This window comes from Diabrotica undecimpunctata, chromosome 2 (genome assembly GCF_040954645.1).
Source record: "Diabrotica undecimpunctata isolate CICGRU chromosome 2, icDiaUnde3, whole genome shotgun sequence".
Classification (NCBI taxonomy): Eukaryota; Metazoa; Arthropoda; class Insecta; order Coleoptera; family Chrysomelidae; genus Diabrotica; species Diabrotica undecimpunctata.
In genome coordinates, this window is record NC_092804.1 from 140,027,286 (window position 1) to 140,046,422 (window position 19,137).

General features: G+C 33.1%; 1 protein-coding gene across 1 annotated transcript in view; it reads right to left on the reverse strand.

Moving 5' to 3' along the window:
• The window catches only part of LOC140434951 (ADAMTS-like protein 4), a 1,118,363-nt gene that overhangs the window by 44,036 nt on the left and 1,055,190 nt on the right, over positions 1-19,137 (reverse strand). The window contains exons 7-8 of the mRNA XM_072523593.1: positions 5,698-5,899; positions 2,917-3,083 (exon numbers count right to left, since the gene is read on the reverse strand). Of these exons, the coding sequence (XP_072379694.1) occupies positions 2,917-3,083; positions 5,698-5,899 (369 nt within the window). The remainder of the gene's footprint in view (positions 1-2,916; positions 3,084-5,697; positions 5,900-19,137) is intronic.

The following is a 19,137-nucleotide window of genomic DNA, read 5'->3' on the forward strand; positions in this document are numbered from 1 at the left end:
TTACTCTGAAACGATTTTCGATAGAGCCTTAAGTGACACTGAAGATGGAATCAAAATCAACGGACAGACTATTGGTAATCTTCGCTATGCTGATGATACAATCATAATAGATGATAGCCAAGAAGCGCTACAACGACTAATAGATAGAATAAACACTGAAGGAGAACAACTGGGCTTAAAGATTAATATAGAAAAGACGAAGGTAATGGTGGTTAGCAGAACAAGAAATATGCAATTAAATATAAGAGTAAACAATAAGAACATCCAAAAGGTTCCAAGTTCAGATATCTCGGTAGTTGGATAACTGAACATCTAGATCCAGACATAGAGATACGTAGCAGGATTGAGCAAGCCAGAACAGCATTTACTAATATGAGAACTTTGCTAAGCAACAGCAGCCTTAACTTAACGCTTCGATATCGCTTTGTAGAATGTTACATTTACTCCATACTCCTATATGGTGTAGAAACCTGGACCATATAGGCCAATGTAATAAACCAATTGGAGACCTTTGAAATGTGGGTGTTTAGAAGACTACTTAAAATTCCCTGGACAGATCACACAACAAATGTCGAAGTATTAAATCGAACGGGCAGAGAACGAGAATTCATCATCATAAGTGGCTCGACAATCCGTTGTGAATCTTGGCCTGCTCACAAAGAAGTCGCCACTCCTGTCGATTCCTGGCAACTTCCCTCCATCTTCTAACCCCTAGAATCTGTAGGTCTTCTTCCACATCATCAATCCATCTCATTCGTGGTCCTTCTCTGCTTCTTGTGCCCTCTGGTTTTGAAAATGTTAATCTCTTCATGCATCCGTGATCTGACATCCTAGCAATGGGTCCAGCCCATCTAAGTCTCTGCACTTTAACGAATTTCACAATATCTGGATCGGTATATAACTGATACAGTTCAAAGTTGTATCTTCGACGGCATAGCCCATTTTCATATACGGCCCCAAAAATCTTTCTAAGAATTTTTCTCTCAAAAATACCAAGAAGTTTTTTATCATTTTGAGATAAGATCCACATTTCAGCCCCATATAACAAAACTGGTCTTATTAAGGTCCTGTATATATTGCGAGAGAACGAGAGAACGAGAATTGCTGCCAATAATAAAAAGAAGAAAAACTGCGTATCTGGGTCATATATTTCGAAATTCCAAGTAACAGTTCTTAAAGCTTATTATGGAAGGGAAGATAGAAAGAAAACGGGGCATAGGAAGAAAGAAATACTCATGGCTTAAAAACATAAGGGATTGGACAAACCTCAAAGCCCATGTACTCTTTAGAGCCATACAAGACCGAGAGGAGTATGCCAGAATTGTCGCCAACATCCATTAATTGGATAGTGCACCAAAAGAAGAAGAAGTGTTAATTCTTTATGAGCTATCTCATCCAATACCTTGTTCTTTGAGGAGATGCAGTAAGAAAACAACAAATCTTAAAACTCCACTGTTTATTATACGATTCATCTGATGTGCTTAGCAATGTACATAGTTTGCAAAAGGATATTTTTAATTATTTTTTGTACCTCATTTCCATCTCCGCTAATTACTGATGCTCTGTCATAACTTTGCGCTGTTAACTTATTTGGAGCACCACTGATTAAAAGATTAATTCCATTAAAAATACAATTTGCTATTGAAATGGCATTCTGTCCGGGAGGATTTACAAATTACAAAATCTTTCTACACAATTTGATTTGTTGATTTGTTTAGTCACCTCATCATGGTAAACGCCAAGCATACCATCCAATAGTATTGTATACTTTTAGAGGCTTGTTGCTTTATTAAAATGATCTTTTAAATCCGTAAATTAAACAATTTTTTTTTAATCCGTATCTAATTAAGAGATAAAATCTATTAACTCCCGAAAAACTCTTTTATTTGTTGATTCTTCTGTTTCATCGTGAACTCACAATGCTAATTCTAATGCACCACAGAATCTTATATAGTTTATAATAAATATGCACTAAATCAATGATACCATGTCTTTTCCATGTAGAATTGCCCCCAAACAAAACACTCACGAAACAGAAAAATGCATTTTTTTGATCACATCCACAAATCCAGCTATTGTTTAAATATGTATTTCTATTAAACTTCCATACACAGCCCTTAAAATTTAAAAAACTAGATGTTGAAACTTTCTGCCTAATTGTTATATTCAAATCTGGAAGTGGTCTACCAAGTTCCTTGATTTTAATTTTTTCCTTAAGCGAGTTAGTTTTCACAAACAAACAGCTAATTTTGTTTATTTTTCCACAACACTAAACAGTAAAATGTAAACAGCGAAAACGAAACGAAAAAAAAAATAAACATTTGCAACTATTCGAGATTTTCACAAAGAATTGCCTCAATATAATGTCAGTGAATTTGTTACGATTGACAAGGTGTATTCTTTCAAAAGACGCTTCGATTTTGTCCAGTATAATTCTACTAAATCCAAAAAACATGAAATAAAGGCATATCTAACAAATCTAACGCTATACCTCGTATGAAATTGGTGTCACTAATATAGAAAATAAAGAGAAATATTAGGACTAAGAAAGAAATTATTAGTAGATGTCTACAATGTAAAATAAAAGTTGAGGTTAATTTCTAATTTCCTCCTAATGTTCAGCAAATAAACTAAAAAAATCACGTCTCTTTAGATTTCAAGATGACTTTTGTATGGATTCATCTATTTCTAGAGCACCGCAATTTTTTATCAATAATAAACATCACAAATAAAATGTCACAGTCAATATTGTTTCTTTCAATGATTAAAATTGTAATAACAATAGTGCCGTAAATAAAAATATAAAAAGGCCCATTGTAATTCAACATTCTGAGCAACTACATACTCTCACATTATATAAAAGAGACATGTCTCTCAAAATACAATTACACATAACAAACAGCCATTTACTCTTACCATTATGTCGACTGCATTTACTAAAGGTCCTGGCGACGTTACGGTTTCCAGAGAATTTTCGTCCTGGCGTAGGTAAACAAACTTTGTTCCTGCTCCTTGAAACACTCGACTGTTGCTCAATTTCCAGTCGCCATTAACAATGTATGAGCCGTTGCTATTTTTCAGAGCTGAAAAGATTAAAAATACTTTTGTCTGGAAAGCTTAATCATATTAAAATAAATGTAAATAAAGTAATCATTGTTTTATGTGACTTGAAGTTTTAAGTGAAAAAAATAATGAAAAATTATTGATTATTTAATATAGATAATACATTATAGCCCAAAATAAACAGTACTGAACTTGTAATTATTTTATTGTTAAAAAAAAACATATTATTGACACTTTATAACATGTTCTAAATTAGCTCCTCCTCTCTCAAGACAGACTTCATACCAATATTCCAGATTTCTCGTAATGTTATGGAATAAAGATTGTCTCAAGTCCGCGAAGAAGGCTCTAAATGCATTCCTTACCTCGTTGATGATTTGTGGTGTCCGTTTAAAAACGGCAGTTTTAGCCATGCCCCAAATGTATGCGTCGAGATGTTAAGTCTGGAGAATGTGCAGGATAGGGGAAGTCAGAAAAAAAATGGTGAAATGAAATTTGTTTGGAAAATATCCCTGAAGAAATTGACAAACTGCGACAGCAGTATGGCAAGTTGCCCCATCCTGCTGGAAAAATTGGTCTCAAAATGAAAAATTACGACAAAATTGACGTAGATCAGGGATAAAGCGTGTTAAAATTTGTATGTACTTCGGTTGATTAAGTGTGACTTGCCTACCATTTTCTTCGATAAAGTATGGACCCATGATTCCGTGTCCCAAAACTGCACACCAGACACTCACTTTTGCGCTATGTAAAGAAACTCCTTGAACTTCATCTGGTCTGGCAAAGCCCAGAAATCGATTTGTGCGACGATTTACATGGCCTGACAAATGAAAATGTGCTTCGTCTGAAAACCATACATTTTTCAAAAATTCAGGATTTTCATACTGTTATGCAAGAATTATGGCACAATATTCCACTCTACTGTGATAATCCCTGGGATGTAATTGTTGATGTACCGTTCGCGTCATAAAAAACTGGTACAACTCTTATTACCGAAAATCATGTTTTTCAAGTTGTGTAAGTTGATCTTGTCACATGTGTCATTCTAATTTCTAGGGCACTGTTGCCAGTTCAACGAAAATATTATATGAAATCAGCTAAAAGCAGGGCTGTGTGACAGACCGCCAGTTTTGAGTATTCTAAAAACTAAAACATCGAGCATTCTCGATCAGTCAGTCACATTAAATTTGTTTAAACATGCATCCTAAAAAATTCTCATATTAATTTTGTAATTTTTCATTATCTCAATTAAGTACTTATACCTTGATTTGTGTTTTATTATAATTTATGAAAATATTGCAATTCAAATATAGTGATAGATAAAATCAATCTAGACATAACTTTAAATTATTATAATAAAACATTACAGTGAGGTATTGGATTGTAACTGTCACTTTATACTCTACGTAGGATAAAGTATAATGTTAGTTTTTGTTAATGTTATCGTTCATATAATAAATAATAAATTAATCTTGGTAGTTGGCCTGTGACTAGACTTATTGATACAAAATACAGTTCGTGTTCGGTAGGTAATTGAAGTAAAAAATTAGGTACAGTAGATGCATTCCAATGTTCCCTGTGCCAATAATCTAGGTTTAAAGTTCCTTCAAATATTTTGGATATTAGCTGAACCCTATCTCTGGTTATTAAATTTATTAAATACGGTTTTTTGTTGTTAATGATAAAAATAATACCTATCTAATAATAACTTTATTTTTTAATTAGATTTAGTGCAATTCCGTTATCTGTGATGGCAACAGCGAATTAATTCACGAACCACTGTGTCCAGTCTGAACCCAGGTTTACATTGGGAAAAAAAAGTGTACCAGTTTTATATGACGGGAAGTGTACCTAAATCACATACGAAAATGCACCCAGATCCTTCAGGACTCTTTGCAAGGAAGTTCGTTTTAAGCCAAGATGCAACGCTGTTCTTGTCTGGCTGGCTTTCGGATTTTCTAAGATTCGCTCAAAAACACGTTGATGGTTATCGTTGTTGTTAACTGTCCTAGGACGCCCTGAGTTTCCTTTTCGTTGGCACAATACATTACCCGTATTTCTAAACTTTTCAACAACCTTCAAAATTAAACGTCGGCCGATTCCGTATGAGCGAAAATAATGCTCCACAAGAAACACTTTCTCCTCTGTACTTAACACCATTTTTAACAATTAGGCCTTAGTAATTATTTGTTTAAGGATTACTTGATAGGTCTATATGCGTGCACACAGAGACATCTATGTTTCAGTTTCAGTACTGTTTATTTTGGGCAATACTGTATTAATATAATATATATAATTTTATATAATAATATAAAATATATAATAATATAAAAAATAAAAACAAGGAATAAAAAAATAATGATAGATAACATTTAATTGTTCTGAGGACTCCAAAACAAACATAGTGGTAGCTAACCATAACCAAGAATTTATAAAAGAAGAATGAATACATTATTTTAAATTGATAATATAAGGAGAATAAAAAGTTTAAAATATATTCACGTATAGCAGTTAAGTATGATAAAAAAAAACAAAAAAAATTGACAGATAAACCTAGAATATTTTAAAACAATTAAAAAGTCGTAGATTAGACTAGAATGAAGTAAATATGTTTTGTTTATAAAAATGTCTTACCGATAAAATTTCTGGTGTGCTTCAGCTGTTGAATTAAAATTCTGCACGCTCCTGCAGGAAGCTGGGCAACCAATGAGTATCCTGGTGGCAAATCCGGTCTCGTATAAATTCCGTTGACACTACGACATGATCCCTTGGAACAAGCTGCACATTCTTCTTGTTGCTCATCTAGACTACCTATTACTCCACGAGAGTTCACAACCTGTAATAAAGAATTTTTGTTAATAACAAATAGAACGGTTATAAGTGTATACATATATACGATCCCAGAACATTGATTCCCAACGAATCAGTAGATCATTTTTCTGACCGTATGTCCTAACGCTCCTAATAAGGACATTAACAATACTTTTTATTGCTCTGTTTGATATGGAAACGAAGATCACAGCAGCTATTCTGTATAAGTCTGCTTCTTATGGTACCATCTTTCGAAGGATGGCGTCAAAGGTGGCCGTTATAAGCAATATTTTTACTTACTGGCCAATTATTCGGGTCAACTAACTGAGAAAGAAAAATCCTAAGAAAGATCTTTGGGCCTGTGCTTGATGGAGAAGCAGAAAAATATAGGATAATAACTAATAAAGAGCTCAAAGAACTATATCCAAACGCTAACATAATAAAAGAAATATAGTCCAGAAGACTCCAGTGGGCAGGACACCTAAGAAGACATTCTGAGGAAAGAATAGTAATAGGAAGAATTCTGAGGGAAGAAACTATAACTGGAAGACCATGTGGACGACCTCGACTCCGGTGGGCAGTGGGGAAATACCACAGCACGAAAGCTATGGGTGTGAAGAATTGGATGAAGCTTACCCAAGACAGAGATAAATAAAGGCATTTTGTTAAGTCAGCTAAACCCAGGAAGGGTTGTAACGCCACGAAGTAAGTAACCAGACGTTCAGCAGAATGATATTCGTTTATTCTTAGACTGAGAAATAAGTCTCGAAGGTGGAGGAACCGAGATCGTCAACGGCATAAGGATGTAGAAGGTAACGGGGAACCACTGCATTAAAGGTTCATCGAGTTTCTCAACATTCAAATAATTTATATTACTAGGTACTTTTTTATTAATATTTTTACATTAATATATTGCACAATGTCCGTATATAAAACTCAAATTAAAAAAATACTGCCAAAAAGATGCCACCAAATCCTTCTTTTACAAATTTTGTCATAAATATGAAGATATCAATGCTCTAAATCTATCTACGTTGACCGAGTTTTTCTATCATGTCTAGACTTTCTGTGATTATTTTTTTTAATTTTAAAATTTATGATTTTTTAAAATTGTTTTATTTTATCAACACTACAAAAGGTGTATAAGAATATAAGATGCATTTTAGCAAATCCAAAAATAAAGATAGATAAAATCGTAAATGAGTTTTATAATAGAACATACGCGCATGCACAGTTTTTGCTCAGTTAGCTTTTTTGGTTTGATAGCAGCTAACTAAAATTTCTCTTGTAATTAGTTATTTTGTATCGAATATTTTGGTAAGTTTTGAACAAAGTTCATATTTTTTGTATGTAGTTAAAGTATTTCATGTGTACTTTATGTATTTACCGAAGAGCTGAGCCAATAAATTTATAATAGAAATTTCAAAATTATTTTAAAATAAATTTTATTCTTTTTAGGTTATAAAATGCCGTGAACTTGTTAAAATTCTGCAGACTATTTTTGTAACATTTGTAATGAAATTACCCTGAAAACACGATGAAATGTAATGACAGATCTAGTCAAAAAAGCCTATCAGCTTTATTTTGGACTTCCTATCGATAAAAGGGAAAAAATTGGCTGGCAAAATTATGCTGTGCAAGTTTCTTAATGAAAAACTAACACAGTGTACACTAGTACAAAGCGGAGTCAGACAGGGTGACTAGTTAAGCCCACTTCTCTTTAATATAATAATCGACGAAATAATAAAAGCAGTACGTAAAGGTCATGGTTACATAATGGTGAACAGATAAATCCGCAGACGACGTCGCATTAATCGCCGAGACAGAAGACGAGCTCCAAAGATTAACACACATCTTCAATACAACAGCCAAGAAATACAATATGATAATATCAGCAGAAAAAACCAAATTTATGACAATATCTAAATACCTACTACGATGAAAAATCGAAATTGATGGGAAAATAATAAAGCAGGAAGCAAGGTTTAGATAATGATAATAGATATAACTAGTAACGGAGATGTTGAAGAAGAAGTGCGACAACAAAGCTTACAAGCAAGTTAAGCGGCGGGATCTCTTAATGATACAATCAGGGAGAACAATTACCTAAGACAAGACACAAAACCAAGAATCTATAAAGCAGCAATTAGACCTATATTAACATACACGGCGGAGACAAGACCTGACACATCTAAAACCAGACGACTACTAGAAACAACAGAGATGAAAATACTTTCTACGAATATCAGGGAAAAGTCTGTTGGATAGGTAGAGAAGCGAAAACATAATAAGAGCATGCAAATATAGAAGATATAAATGGATGGATGACAAAACGGAAACAGGAGTGGAACAAACACATTAGTGGAATGGCAGAGGATAGTCACCAAATGGACGAAGAAGTCAGACCAAGAAAAATATGTTGCGATAATTTAATCAATTTAGGAGGCTAATATTGAAGAAGAAACAGGCTTTAAAGCCTTCATACAAGAAGAAAGAAGAAGAAGAAACTTGCTTAATAACGTTAAGAAGTTATCTTAAAGGAAGTCACAAATTTATGGCGTTTGGAATGCCAATGATTTGGAGCGAACCTCAGAATCGTGAAAATGATTGCTACTTTTGTATGACACTAACAAGGAAGAAGATCTGTTGGCCGAAGGCAGAACTGATGGTTAAAGAGCCTACGTGATTGGTATCAATGCAGATCGATTGATTTGTTTAGAGCAGTAAGTTCAAAAATAAAAATAGCCATTATGTTTGCCAACCTCCGTAGAGAGACGGAACTCTAAGAAGAACAAGAGAATAAAAATAAAATTATATATCCAAGCATCACATCTGTAAAAAGACCTATTCCCCGTGCTTATTGCATTTTACTTTCAGTACCTCCAAAAAATAACAAAAAGATGGATGGTAAAAATATTTCTGGTCTACAGACTCAATCAAGTTTCCTTTTTGAATGTACTGTAACGAGTCCGTTACTTAAATAATCGTTTACCTTCTTTTTGTGACTGGAATCTTTTAATTTAATTATAAATTAAATTCATATTGAAATATTCTTAAACTAAATATTTAAATAACTCCCAGTAAATCTTATTTTCTAAGGTTGGCATTAAACTGCGCCCCCAGTGGCAAGATTCTGAAAGTACATTCATTCTAAGACGTGTAGGACCTTAGCGGTTACTTGTCAACTGGATGTGAAGGAAGGAACATCGATTCGATCAGAGTAGTTGTGGCTAGGAGTGCCACTTTTTCCCGAATTTAGTTTAAGTTTATTTTATTGTGAAGAGCTGTTTGTTTTAGAAGAAATTATTTGAGTTATTTTGTTGTTTGTACGAGGATATTTTCAGTTGGATCACCCTAGCCGGTAAGATAAAATTACAAATAAATTATAAGGAAAAATCCTTCATATCATCCGCCATTGTTAGTAAAATTCAGACCTATTTTAATTTCGTCTTTGATAGGTATTTCATATATTTTATACATGTCATATTTCACCTTATCTCATTAAGGAAAAGTGAACTCTAAAATGCACCTTGATACAGTACTTCCCCATCTTCGTACAATTCATTTGGATTTTCAGATCCGTAAGAAAACCTCACTTTCTAAATAATCCGATTTGAATGACCTTGTTAGAGATTTAGGGCTATCGAAATCGAAGGCTTAAGTACTTAAATCAATATTAAAACAGTGGAATTTGGTAGACAATAATACGAGAATCTCATATTGTCGCACAAGGTAAGACAATTTTACGATTTACGTTTCCAACTAAGATGATTTCGTGTATTGTAATAATGCTGTACGGCTTCTTCAAGAACTGAATTTCCCAGAAAAATGTAAAGAATGGAGGCTTGTTATTGATGCTCATAAGATAAGTTTAAAAGCCATCTTACCTCACAGTGGTAATACAAACCCTTCAGGGCACCTTGCGCTTGCCATTAACATGAAACACAATTATACAAATTTGGAGATATTACATTAATGGAATAACCACATAAGCGAAATGGGGGAGACCCGTGTCGTCAAAATAGCAAGAGATAAGTCACCAATCGGCAGAAGAAGAATCGGACGGTCGCGCAAAAGATGAATGATGGTATTAATTCGCCAATGAACAAACAGAATTGCTTATAAAGAGAAAGAAGAAAAAATAAAAAAACGTCAAGAGAAGATATTCTAGAAAAGTATCAAGGCTAAAATCGAGATTTGCACGGCTAAAATCACGGCTGAGCGGTTATAGATGGACTAAGATATTATTGAAATGGAGACCCAGTAAAGATAAGAGAAGCCAATGAAGACCAGCGACGCAATGGACAGACGACATGCGAAAAATAGAGCACAACTTAATGTAACTTGCGCAAAATAGAATTTTCTTATGACTTATGTCCAGTAGCGTTGGACGCGACAAGTTGGGTTATGTTGATGATTATATATTTTAGTTACATAGATATCATTAATTTAGTTTTTTAGGCTAATACCATCATATTGTACGGGACACTGGGGAGGGTTGAGCCACTTTTTTTTCAGCGACCTGATTTTCTGCCTTGCTTTAGTAATTGCATAAAGTTTTTTACATATTGATTAACTATGCGTTTTAGTTTTTTTAACGCAATAGTATGATTGTTTTAAAAATTGTTATTTAACCAAAAAATAAATGATTTAAGTACAATGCACTTGTCTCAAACCTCCCTTATGAAGGGAGGCTTGAGACAAGCAAAGCGAGGGTTAAGACAAGAGTAGTAGGTAAAAAAAAAAAAAAAAAGTAGTAGGTAAAGTCATGAGTTAAAATCAAATTTACTAAAGAAGGTAACTAGGTATTATTTAACCCTGCAATAACAATAATGCAAAAAATAGAAATATTTGAAAAATATGCCAAAATAGTACTAATAAGAATATATTTTTATATTTAAAAAAATCAACTTAAAAAGAAAAGGTCCTATGTGTTCTAGCTGTTCCTCCAGTAAAGGAGAGGTTTGGTAACTTAAAAAACTTAAAAAGATCGTTCCTCGGTGCACAACATTCCTCTGCAACATCGGGAAAAACAAATTTGTATCCCAGAGGTTTTATCCCATGCACAATAAGTCGTAATCGTTGCCATTAATATTTATGACTTTAGCAACGATATGTTGGAAAGTCTTTTTGATAGAAAATCGTACAAGAACATAGTCATTCTTACAAACGTCTCGATTCATAAAGCTTTCTTCAGCATTTTCTTGTTCAATCTGTTCCTCGATATCAGTTAACTCATCAGATCTCGAAAAATTGAAAGAATCGTTAGATTCAGAGTCCTCCATGACTATCTCAATTTCATTTTGTTTAACTGACACTTGTTTTTTATCTTCTAATGTCATTTTTTTTAATCTTTTCACCCTTTCCTTCTTTTTTTATTTTGCTTTTGCTTGTTCTTGCTCTTTTTTTAAATTCTTTTTCTATTTGGTCCTTTCGGTAGTGTCCGTTAAAATCCGTGTTTTTCCACATTTCCTTCCAGTTTTCTTTTTACGTGGAAGAGCTTTCGGAAATGGCCTTATAACCTCAGGACTTACAAATGCATTTGAATTGTTTTGGGAAGTATGAGGGGTGGCCAAAAGTAAATTTTCTATAGCCTGTAAAGATTAAGATGGATCTGAAGATGGATCTGGCCGGTCTGTAATTTCCGCACTGGTAAAATCATTATCTGTAAATACAGCTGGATTGTATGGACAAATACCAGTACGTGAAAACACACCTATGATATTGGCAGGTGTAAAAGCGTGAATGTAAGCACTTCCCACGGCTGCGGCTGCTTCACGCTTTATCGGCTGCTTCATTATAAAATCTTTTAAATAACCCAAAAACGTTTGTATCCAAGGGCTGTAACTTATGGCTAGTGTCAGGTGGAATGGTAAGCAGTATTACTCCATTGTTTTTACAGATGCTAAGCCCTTTTGGCGAAATATGGCTATCATGATTATCTAGTATCAGCAAACACTTGTGATTTATATCGACTCGGAAATATCTAATGAAGTGCAGTAAATATTTTTCGAAATTCTCATGAGTCATCCAGCCTAATGGGTTAACAACAGCATCAACACCAATGGGAAGCCCTCTTGTCATATAATCCTGGATCCTAACCCTCAAATAAATTAAAAATGGAGGAATAGTGTTACCAGACGCACTTATAGTGCATAAAACTATTACCAGTGATCATCTTTCACACGATGTTGCCTTTGACAACTGCTTCTGCCCTTTTTTCAAAATTATTTTTTGCGGCTTATGTGCTGTTGTAATTCCCGTTTCATCTGCGTTATATATACAATCATGTGCAATCGATTACCTTTCCATGATGGTCCTTAAATTGTCAAAAAATAGCCGAACGGTATATTTATTAAATGCAGTGGAACGTCCTACACTCGTGGCTTCTGGTGTTCTAAGTGATAAGTTATTATGTCGTGACATAAAACCTCTTAGCTAGTCACGGATAGAAGCTCTATTTTTCTTTCAAGCTGCTGAATTTTTATTATTTTCACTTGCAAAGAGATAAGCAAACTTTCTTACTGCGATTGGAGTAACTCCATAATGTAAGTCAGCACATTTAAGTAGGTATTGAACTAGCAAATATTCTTCTTGATTAGTACAAATTTGCGAAGAATTAAAGTTTGCTACAAACAACACATTTTCGTTTGATTTAAATTTATTTACGTATCTAGATAGAGTCGTTCTATCAATATTATATTTTTTAGCGACATAATGGAAGGTTTGAGCCATATTTCAAGCCTCCCACATAAAATATGTTCATACCTTCCCTCATATCAGTAGCCACAATAAATTACGATTTTTCATTTAACACATAACCTAATAAATAATTGAATACATGAAAGTGTGTTGAATAAGTATTAGATTCGTATAATTCGTCTACATATTTCTAAACATAATACTTTTCACTCTAGCTTTCCTAACAGACTTTGATTTGACATGGGACTTAGATAACGATAAAGAAGCAATGAGTAAGCATCCACTAAACGGAAAAATAAATTTATTTAAGTATTCGTTATGAATGAAATATTTATAGCTCAAACCTCTAACTGGCTCAACCCTCCCCAGTCTCCCCTACTTATTGTTTTTTGTTCGAATGTTTAACTTGTTTCATAATTTCATTGTTAAATAATTTGACAGTTATAAGCGTTTAAGGAGTATGACAGACATTTAATAAGATTTTCAGTTTTAATATGGCAAACAGCTTTTTTAAGTCCTCTAAATTCTCTTAATTTGCCTTCCGACAACTTCCATAGCTGAGTCGAGATCGACATTGTTGAAACCAAGACGTAAATAATAGTTTCTCCACCTAGTAAATATGTTTTCGTTGTTACTTAGGTCATAGGTGATCATTTGTCTTGCTATATTTAAAAGAAACAATTTTAATCTTTTAAACCATTGATTGGTATGCACGGTATTTTTACTATATTCTTTTAATTAATGTTTTTAAATGCAAAGGAAGCTCGTAAGTTAAGAACAATTTATCTCTGCCAAAGCATCATATCGAAATGCAGTAAAAACAATACGTTAAAAGGTTAGTAATTCTTGTTAAACGTATAGTTGTAAATGGCACGTGTCGATAATATAATATATATATATATATATATATATATATATATATATATATATATATATATATATATGATATAAGATTTATGGCATACAATCATCACATATAATTTAGGGTTTGGCAAAACTAATCGACCTTACAGAAATTTTATGTCTTTTGTATTGTCCGCAATTTATCTCTTTTAAGTAGAAAATTATTTAGAGAATATAAATAGTCAAACTGACGATCTCAAGAAAATGTCAAGAAATTAGATGAAGTGCCCAAGATAGAGAACAATGGACAAACATGAGGGAGGCCTATGTCCAGCAGTGGACGCAAAGGGCTGGGTGGTGGTGATGATGATGATGATCACCTGGTAGTAAGGTTGGTCATTAGTGCTAATATTTTACAATGTACATTTTATTACATTTATATTTGCATTATGTTACATTTTATTTTATTTAATACTTCTGTAAACTAATATTAGGTTTGTTACAACGTTATTGTACATATATTTTAATTATGTCAACTTTGGCTTAAAAGATTGTGATTCATACAATTGTTTAAAATTTTTTTTCCATAGCTAATGTTAAAGTGTCGCTATAACAACAGTTGTGAGTAGCTAAAGTATCACTTTAACCGCAAGGGTAGATAAAGTGACACTTTAACAGGAAGAGTAGATAAAATGTTTTAATTTTTTTTATTCAATTAAATTTACAAATTCAAACACATTAAGGATTAATAACAACTGAAATTTTACAATTAACATTATTGGAAATATCTATTTTTGGAGCATCACAACTCGTACTCGTTTGCTTAAACACTTGATTGGAGGTACTGAATTGATTTTCTTTTTAAAATTTTTCACTTTGTACACAAAACGCAACAATATTCTCCACAAAAACCAAAACGTAACATTTGTTTGACATTTGTTGACAGAGTAATTCATATCCCTAGCAACGGAGCAACACAATTTCGATTTTTGTGCTAAAAATTACAATTTTCTTTAAAATTCTATTTTTCACCTGAACTTGAAGTCTTGCTATAGAAAAAAAATCTTGTATTGCACACGACGATAAAATCGCATTATCTTCTCGAGTATAATTAGCGTCTCGACTGACGCCTCGACGCTAAAAAACGCTCTCGAAGATAAAGTACAATTTTATCGTCTTGTACAATAAATAACTATTACAATCAATAAACATATTTTCATGTGTGATACAATTTCCTAACTTTAGCTGAGATGCATTATATTTTAATAAGTACTAATATTAACTAATACTAAATGCTAAAACTAAATACTAATACTAACTATTAATAATGTAAATATATTTTTTTTCCACAGCGCTAAGACCTAAACCCGATTCAACACCTCGGAGGTTCAAGCCTTCTTTGTGTTTTGGTTTTCATATATGTATTTTTTTTTGTCTTTTGTATCTGTATCTTTTTTTATTTTTTTTATTGTATATAATTATTTTAAACTTAGGGAAAGGTTTAAACAGATAAATGAACAAGTGGAAGTAGAAGGAAGAATGGAAATATCAATAGAACAAGTGAAAGAAGCAGTTAAGGGAATGAAATTAAAAAAATCTCCAGGCCCAGGCGGAATACATTCAGAGTTGATTAGGTATGGATCATCAAAACTGTTTGAAATGATCCGAAAATGATTTGAAATATGCTTAAACAAAGAAGAAGTTCCAGAGGAATGGAGACAATCGTTTATCTCTCCAATACACAAGAAAGGTACAAAGACGGACCCTAAAAACTATAGAGGGATCGCAGTGATTGCTACTATAGGCCGGCTATACTCAGATGTACTACGATATCTGATAGAAAATGATATTAAAGACAAATAACCCGAAGACCAAGCGGGATTTAGGGCCGGACGCTCCACTCTGGATAATATTTTCACATTAAAAATTAAAATGGAAAAACAAGTGCAGAGAAATAGTGTAGAAATAGGAGAAAGAAGAGAAATAGGATAGAAATGGTTAACTTGAAAGTAAACCCAATTCTTACTAACGCCACTCAAAAATACTACGAATAAAACATTGCAAGAATTAAAATGGGACCAGAAATCACCTCTCCTTTTCAAACAACAAAGGGACTAAGACAAGGCTTCTGTCTGTCACCCACCTTATTTAAAATCTATTTGGACAGATCGTTAGTGAAATGGGTAAAAAAATGTAACATGGGAATAACGGTGGAAGAAAACACACTTTTTTTGCGGATGACCAGGTAATAATTGCCGAAGACAGCTACGATCTTAGCTATATGCTAAGAAAACTGCAAGAAGAATGCAGTGGCATATCTAAACATGAATATGACAAAATGTGAATATCTCTCAGTGAGAACAGATTGATGAAATATGTGACTTAATCTTGTAAGACGACAAAATCAAAGGCGTGCAATCCTGCAAATATTTTGGGGTCTTTTCACCAAGCCTTTTTCTTTGCACCAAGAAGGGAAATGGCGCAGATGAAATCAGAGAATGAATAAACAAGGGCAGAGCAGCGACCCGTGCCTTAAACTCTCTTCTCTAAAAAAAAACAATTCGACGAGAAACCAAAAAACACATTTACGGTAATATAGTCCAAAGTATTACACTTTACGGTTTGGAAGTATGGGACGTCACCAAAGCTAATAGAAACAAACTTATGACGACTGAAATGGATTATCTGAGATGAAGCTGCGGTAGATCGAAACTGGAGGGAGTTAGAAATGAACAAATAAGAAACGAAATAAAAATTAAGCGAAATATCAATGAAGACATAGAACGAAAACAATTAAACTGGTTCGGATATGTTAAAAGAATGCCAGAGTACAGATGGCCTAGAAGAGTACTGAAATGGATGTCTCCTGAAAGAAGAAAGAGAGGACGACCACGGAGAAGTTGGCGCAATAATATTGATGAAGCAATGGTGGCAAGAGACTTAGAAAAGGCAACTGCATATGACAGAAAAATATGGAAATTGGGGCGAAGAATCGGCGACAGCCGTAATCAATCCGTTATTAAATATATAATTATTTTATTCTTCTTCTTTTTTTATTTTTATTAGTTTTTTTATTTATTTATTATTTCTTTTTAAATTTTTTTTTGTTTTTTTTAAATATCAATTTTCATATTTTTTAGATGGTTACAATCAATTTTGTAGAAATTTATATTACGTGTACATAGAATGGCATTTAAATTGGTGGGGAGAGTAGCTCCCGCTGTTTGTACATTTTTGTATAACGTTTGGTTTAGCATCTGGAAACTTGCACAATCAAAAATCACATGTTCTAATATACCCAACTGTCCGCAAGTGCAGTGTTGAGAATTGACCAACCCTAGTTTATTTTTGTGGGATGGATATAAACCATGTTTGTTCCTTGCTCTGTTTAAGGTCTTAATGAAGTGTCGATTTGTAATACCGTAAAACCACGGATTTTTATGAATTTTTGGTTGGATATCATAAAATCTTATACCTTTCAATATGTCATATTCCTGTTGTCGCTGTTCCATTTGTTTTTTCTTAAATCATTGTCGTAGATCATTGACTGACATTAATGGTTGTTCTATCGTTTCCCCTATTGTAGTAGCATCCTTTAATAGTTTATCCACTATTTCATTGTCGTTAATTCCATAATGGGCCTTAATCCAAACCAAAGAAATTTGTTTACCTTTATTCGTAAGTAACTGGACCGCTTCTAAAATTCTTATAATCACTACTGATGAAGAGTTTAATAATTTAGTTTGTATTATTGTGTCTACCGAACTTTTGCTATCTGTTAATATAACAAACTTACTCTTGTGATGGGCATTAATATATCTCAAAGCCTGAAGAATTGCGATGAGCTTTGCAGTGTAAGTAGACATTTGACTTTGAATTTGAGTTTGAATTTTTCTGATATATTTTGATTTGAATGGTAAAAAACGGATCCAGTAGATTCGTCAAATTTGGATCCATCTGTATAAATAAAATCTAAATCTTTTTAGAAATGTTTGGTTAATAAACGCATTTATATTAAATGTATTTACATGTGATTCAATATTTAAATAATAGTAGGGGATATGTAATTCTAATAGGTTATAATCACAATTATAGGAGGTAGGGATGCCGTTTCTGCAAAACTCGTTACTAAATTGAATTACTTGCTAATAACCGTTTATCACTTTTGGATGCTTTTTACGTCGCCAGAAGGAACTATCTATCTTGGAATTGAGTTCCTGTATTTTGTCGGATCTTTTTTGTGCTAGGAGCTTTGACATAAAAACATCATACAAAAATTGTCGTCTAAGATGCAAAGGAGGCTCTGCTGCTTCGATTTCTAAAATATTTGCTGGTGTGCTTTTTAAACATCCAAGACAAAGTCGTAAACACTTATTTTTTATTTTTTCCAATAACTCCAGTTGAGTCAAACTTGCATTTCCATATAAGATACATCCATAGTCTATCACTGAACATATTAGCACTCTGTAGAAAATTAGTGATATATTTGGATTTGCTTCCCACTTTGTGTGACTAAAAGTTCTTAGTATAATACATTTATTGTGTTTTCACATTTTTTTGACAAATGATAAATATGTTCTTTCCAAGAGAGCTTCTGATTTAAAAATATGCCAAGGTATTTAACTGATGTTTTGTATGAAAATGTCAATGGTCCTATATTAATTTGGTTTGATGACTGATATCGTCTTCTTGTAAATAAATAAATCACTGAATTTTCTTGAGATGCAGAATCCATTTCTTTGCGACCATTTGGCAATTTTTTCCGTGGCGTTTTCTAATGCATCGATGGAAGCTTCTATCGACTTGTTTTCCGTTTAAATGCAAAAGTTGTCTGCGTATTGAAGTAATATGATTTCTTCAGTAATAGAACTGGTAACATCCGCAGTATATAACATAAATAATAATTGACTTAAGATGCTTCCTTAATAGAATATAAAAAGATGCACGCATTAGCGAAGAAAACCTTTAAGGAAAAGAAAAGGAAAAACTGGAGGGAGTATTGTGAAAGCATAAATCAAAATACTCCCATTAAGGAGGTATGGAGGAAAGTCAATTGCTTCAAAAATCGCAAATAATCCAATAATTTACCTATTGACCCGGACGAACCATGGATAACAGAGTTTTACCAAAAAATTTCACCAGATTGGGTTCCGAATGAAATTACCAACTCCATAGCCCTTGTTTCTAGAGATTACCTTAGCTTAGATCGTCCGTTCTATCTATGGGAACTAAGAAGGGTCCTCAAACAAAATAATAATACTGCTCCTGGTAAAGACAATATATCTTATTGTATGATATCTAACCTGACAAATGAACATAAAATCCATCTACTTAATGTTCTAAATAATATTTGACAGAAACAGGCACCAATTCCAGAAAGCTGAAAGGAGTATATCATAATACCTATTAGAAAACCTGGCAAACGTGATGACGATCACAATTCATATCGCCCAATATCTCTAGCTTCTTGTTTTCTTAAAACCCTGGAAAGACTAATGAAAAATAGATTAAAACGTTGGTTAGAATTTAATGACATTCTTTTAATTTCCCAATTTGGTTTTCACAAATTTTAATCTACTCAAGATGCCATAACTGCTCTCGTAACAACAGTTCAAGTCAATTTCACTGAAAACTCATCCACTGCAGCTGCATTTCTGGATGTATCATCTGCTTTTGATAATATAAAATTGGATATCCTTGAACAAAAGTTATTGTCAG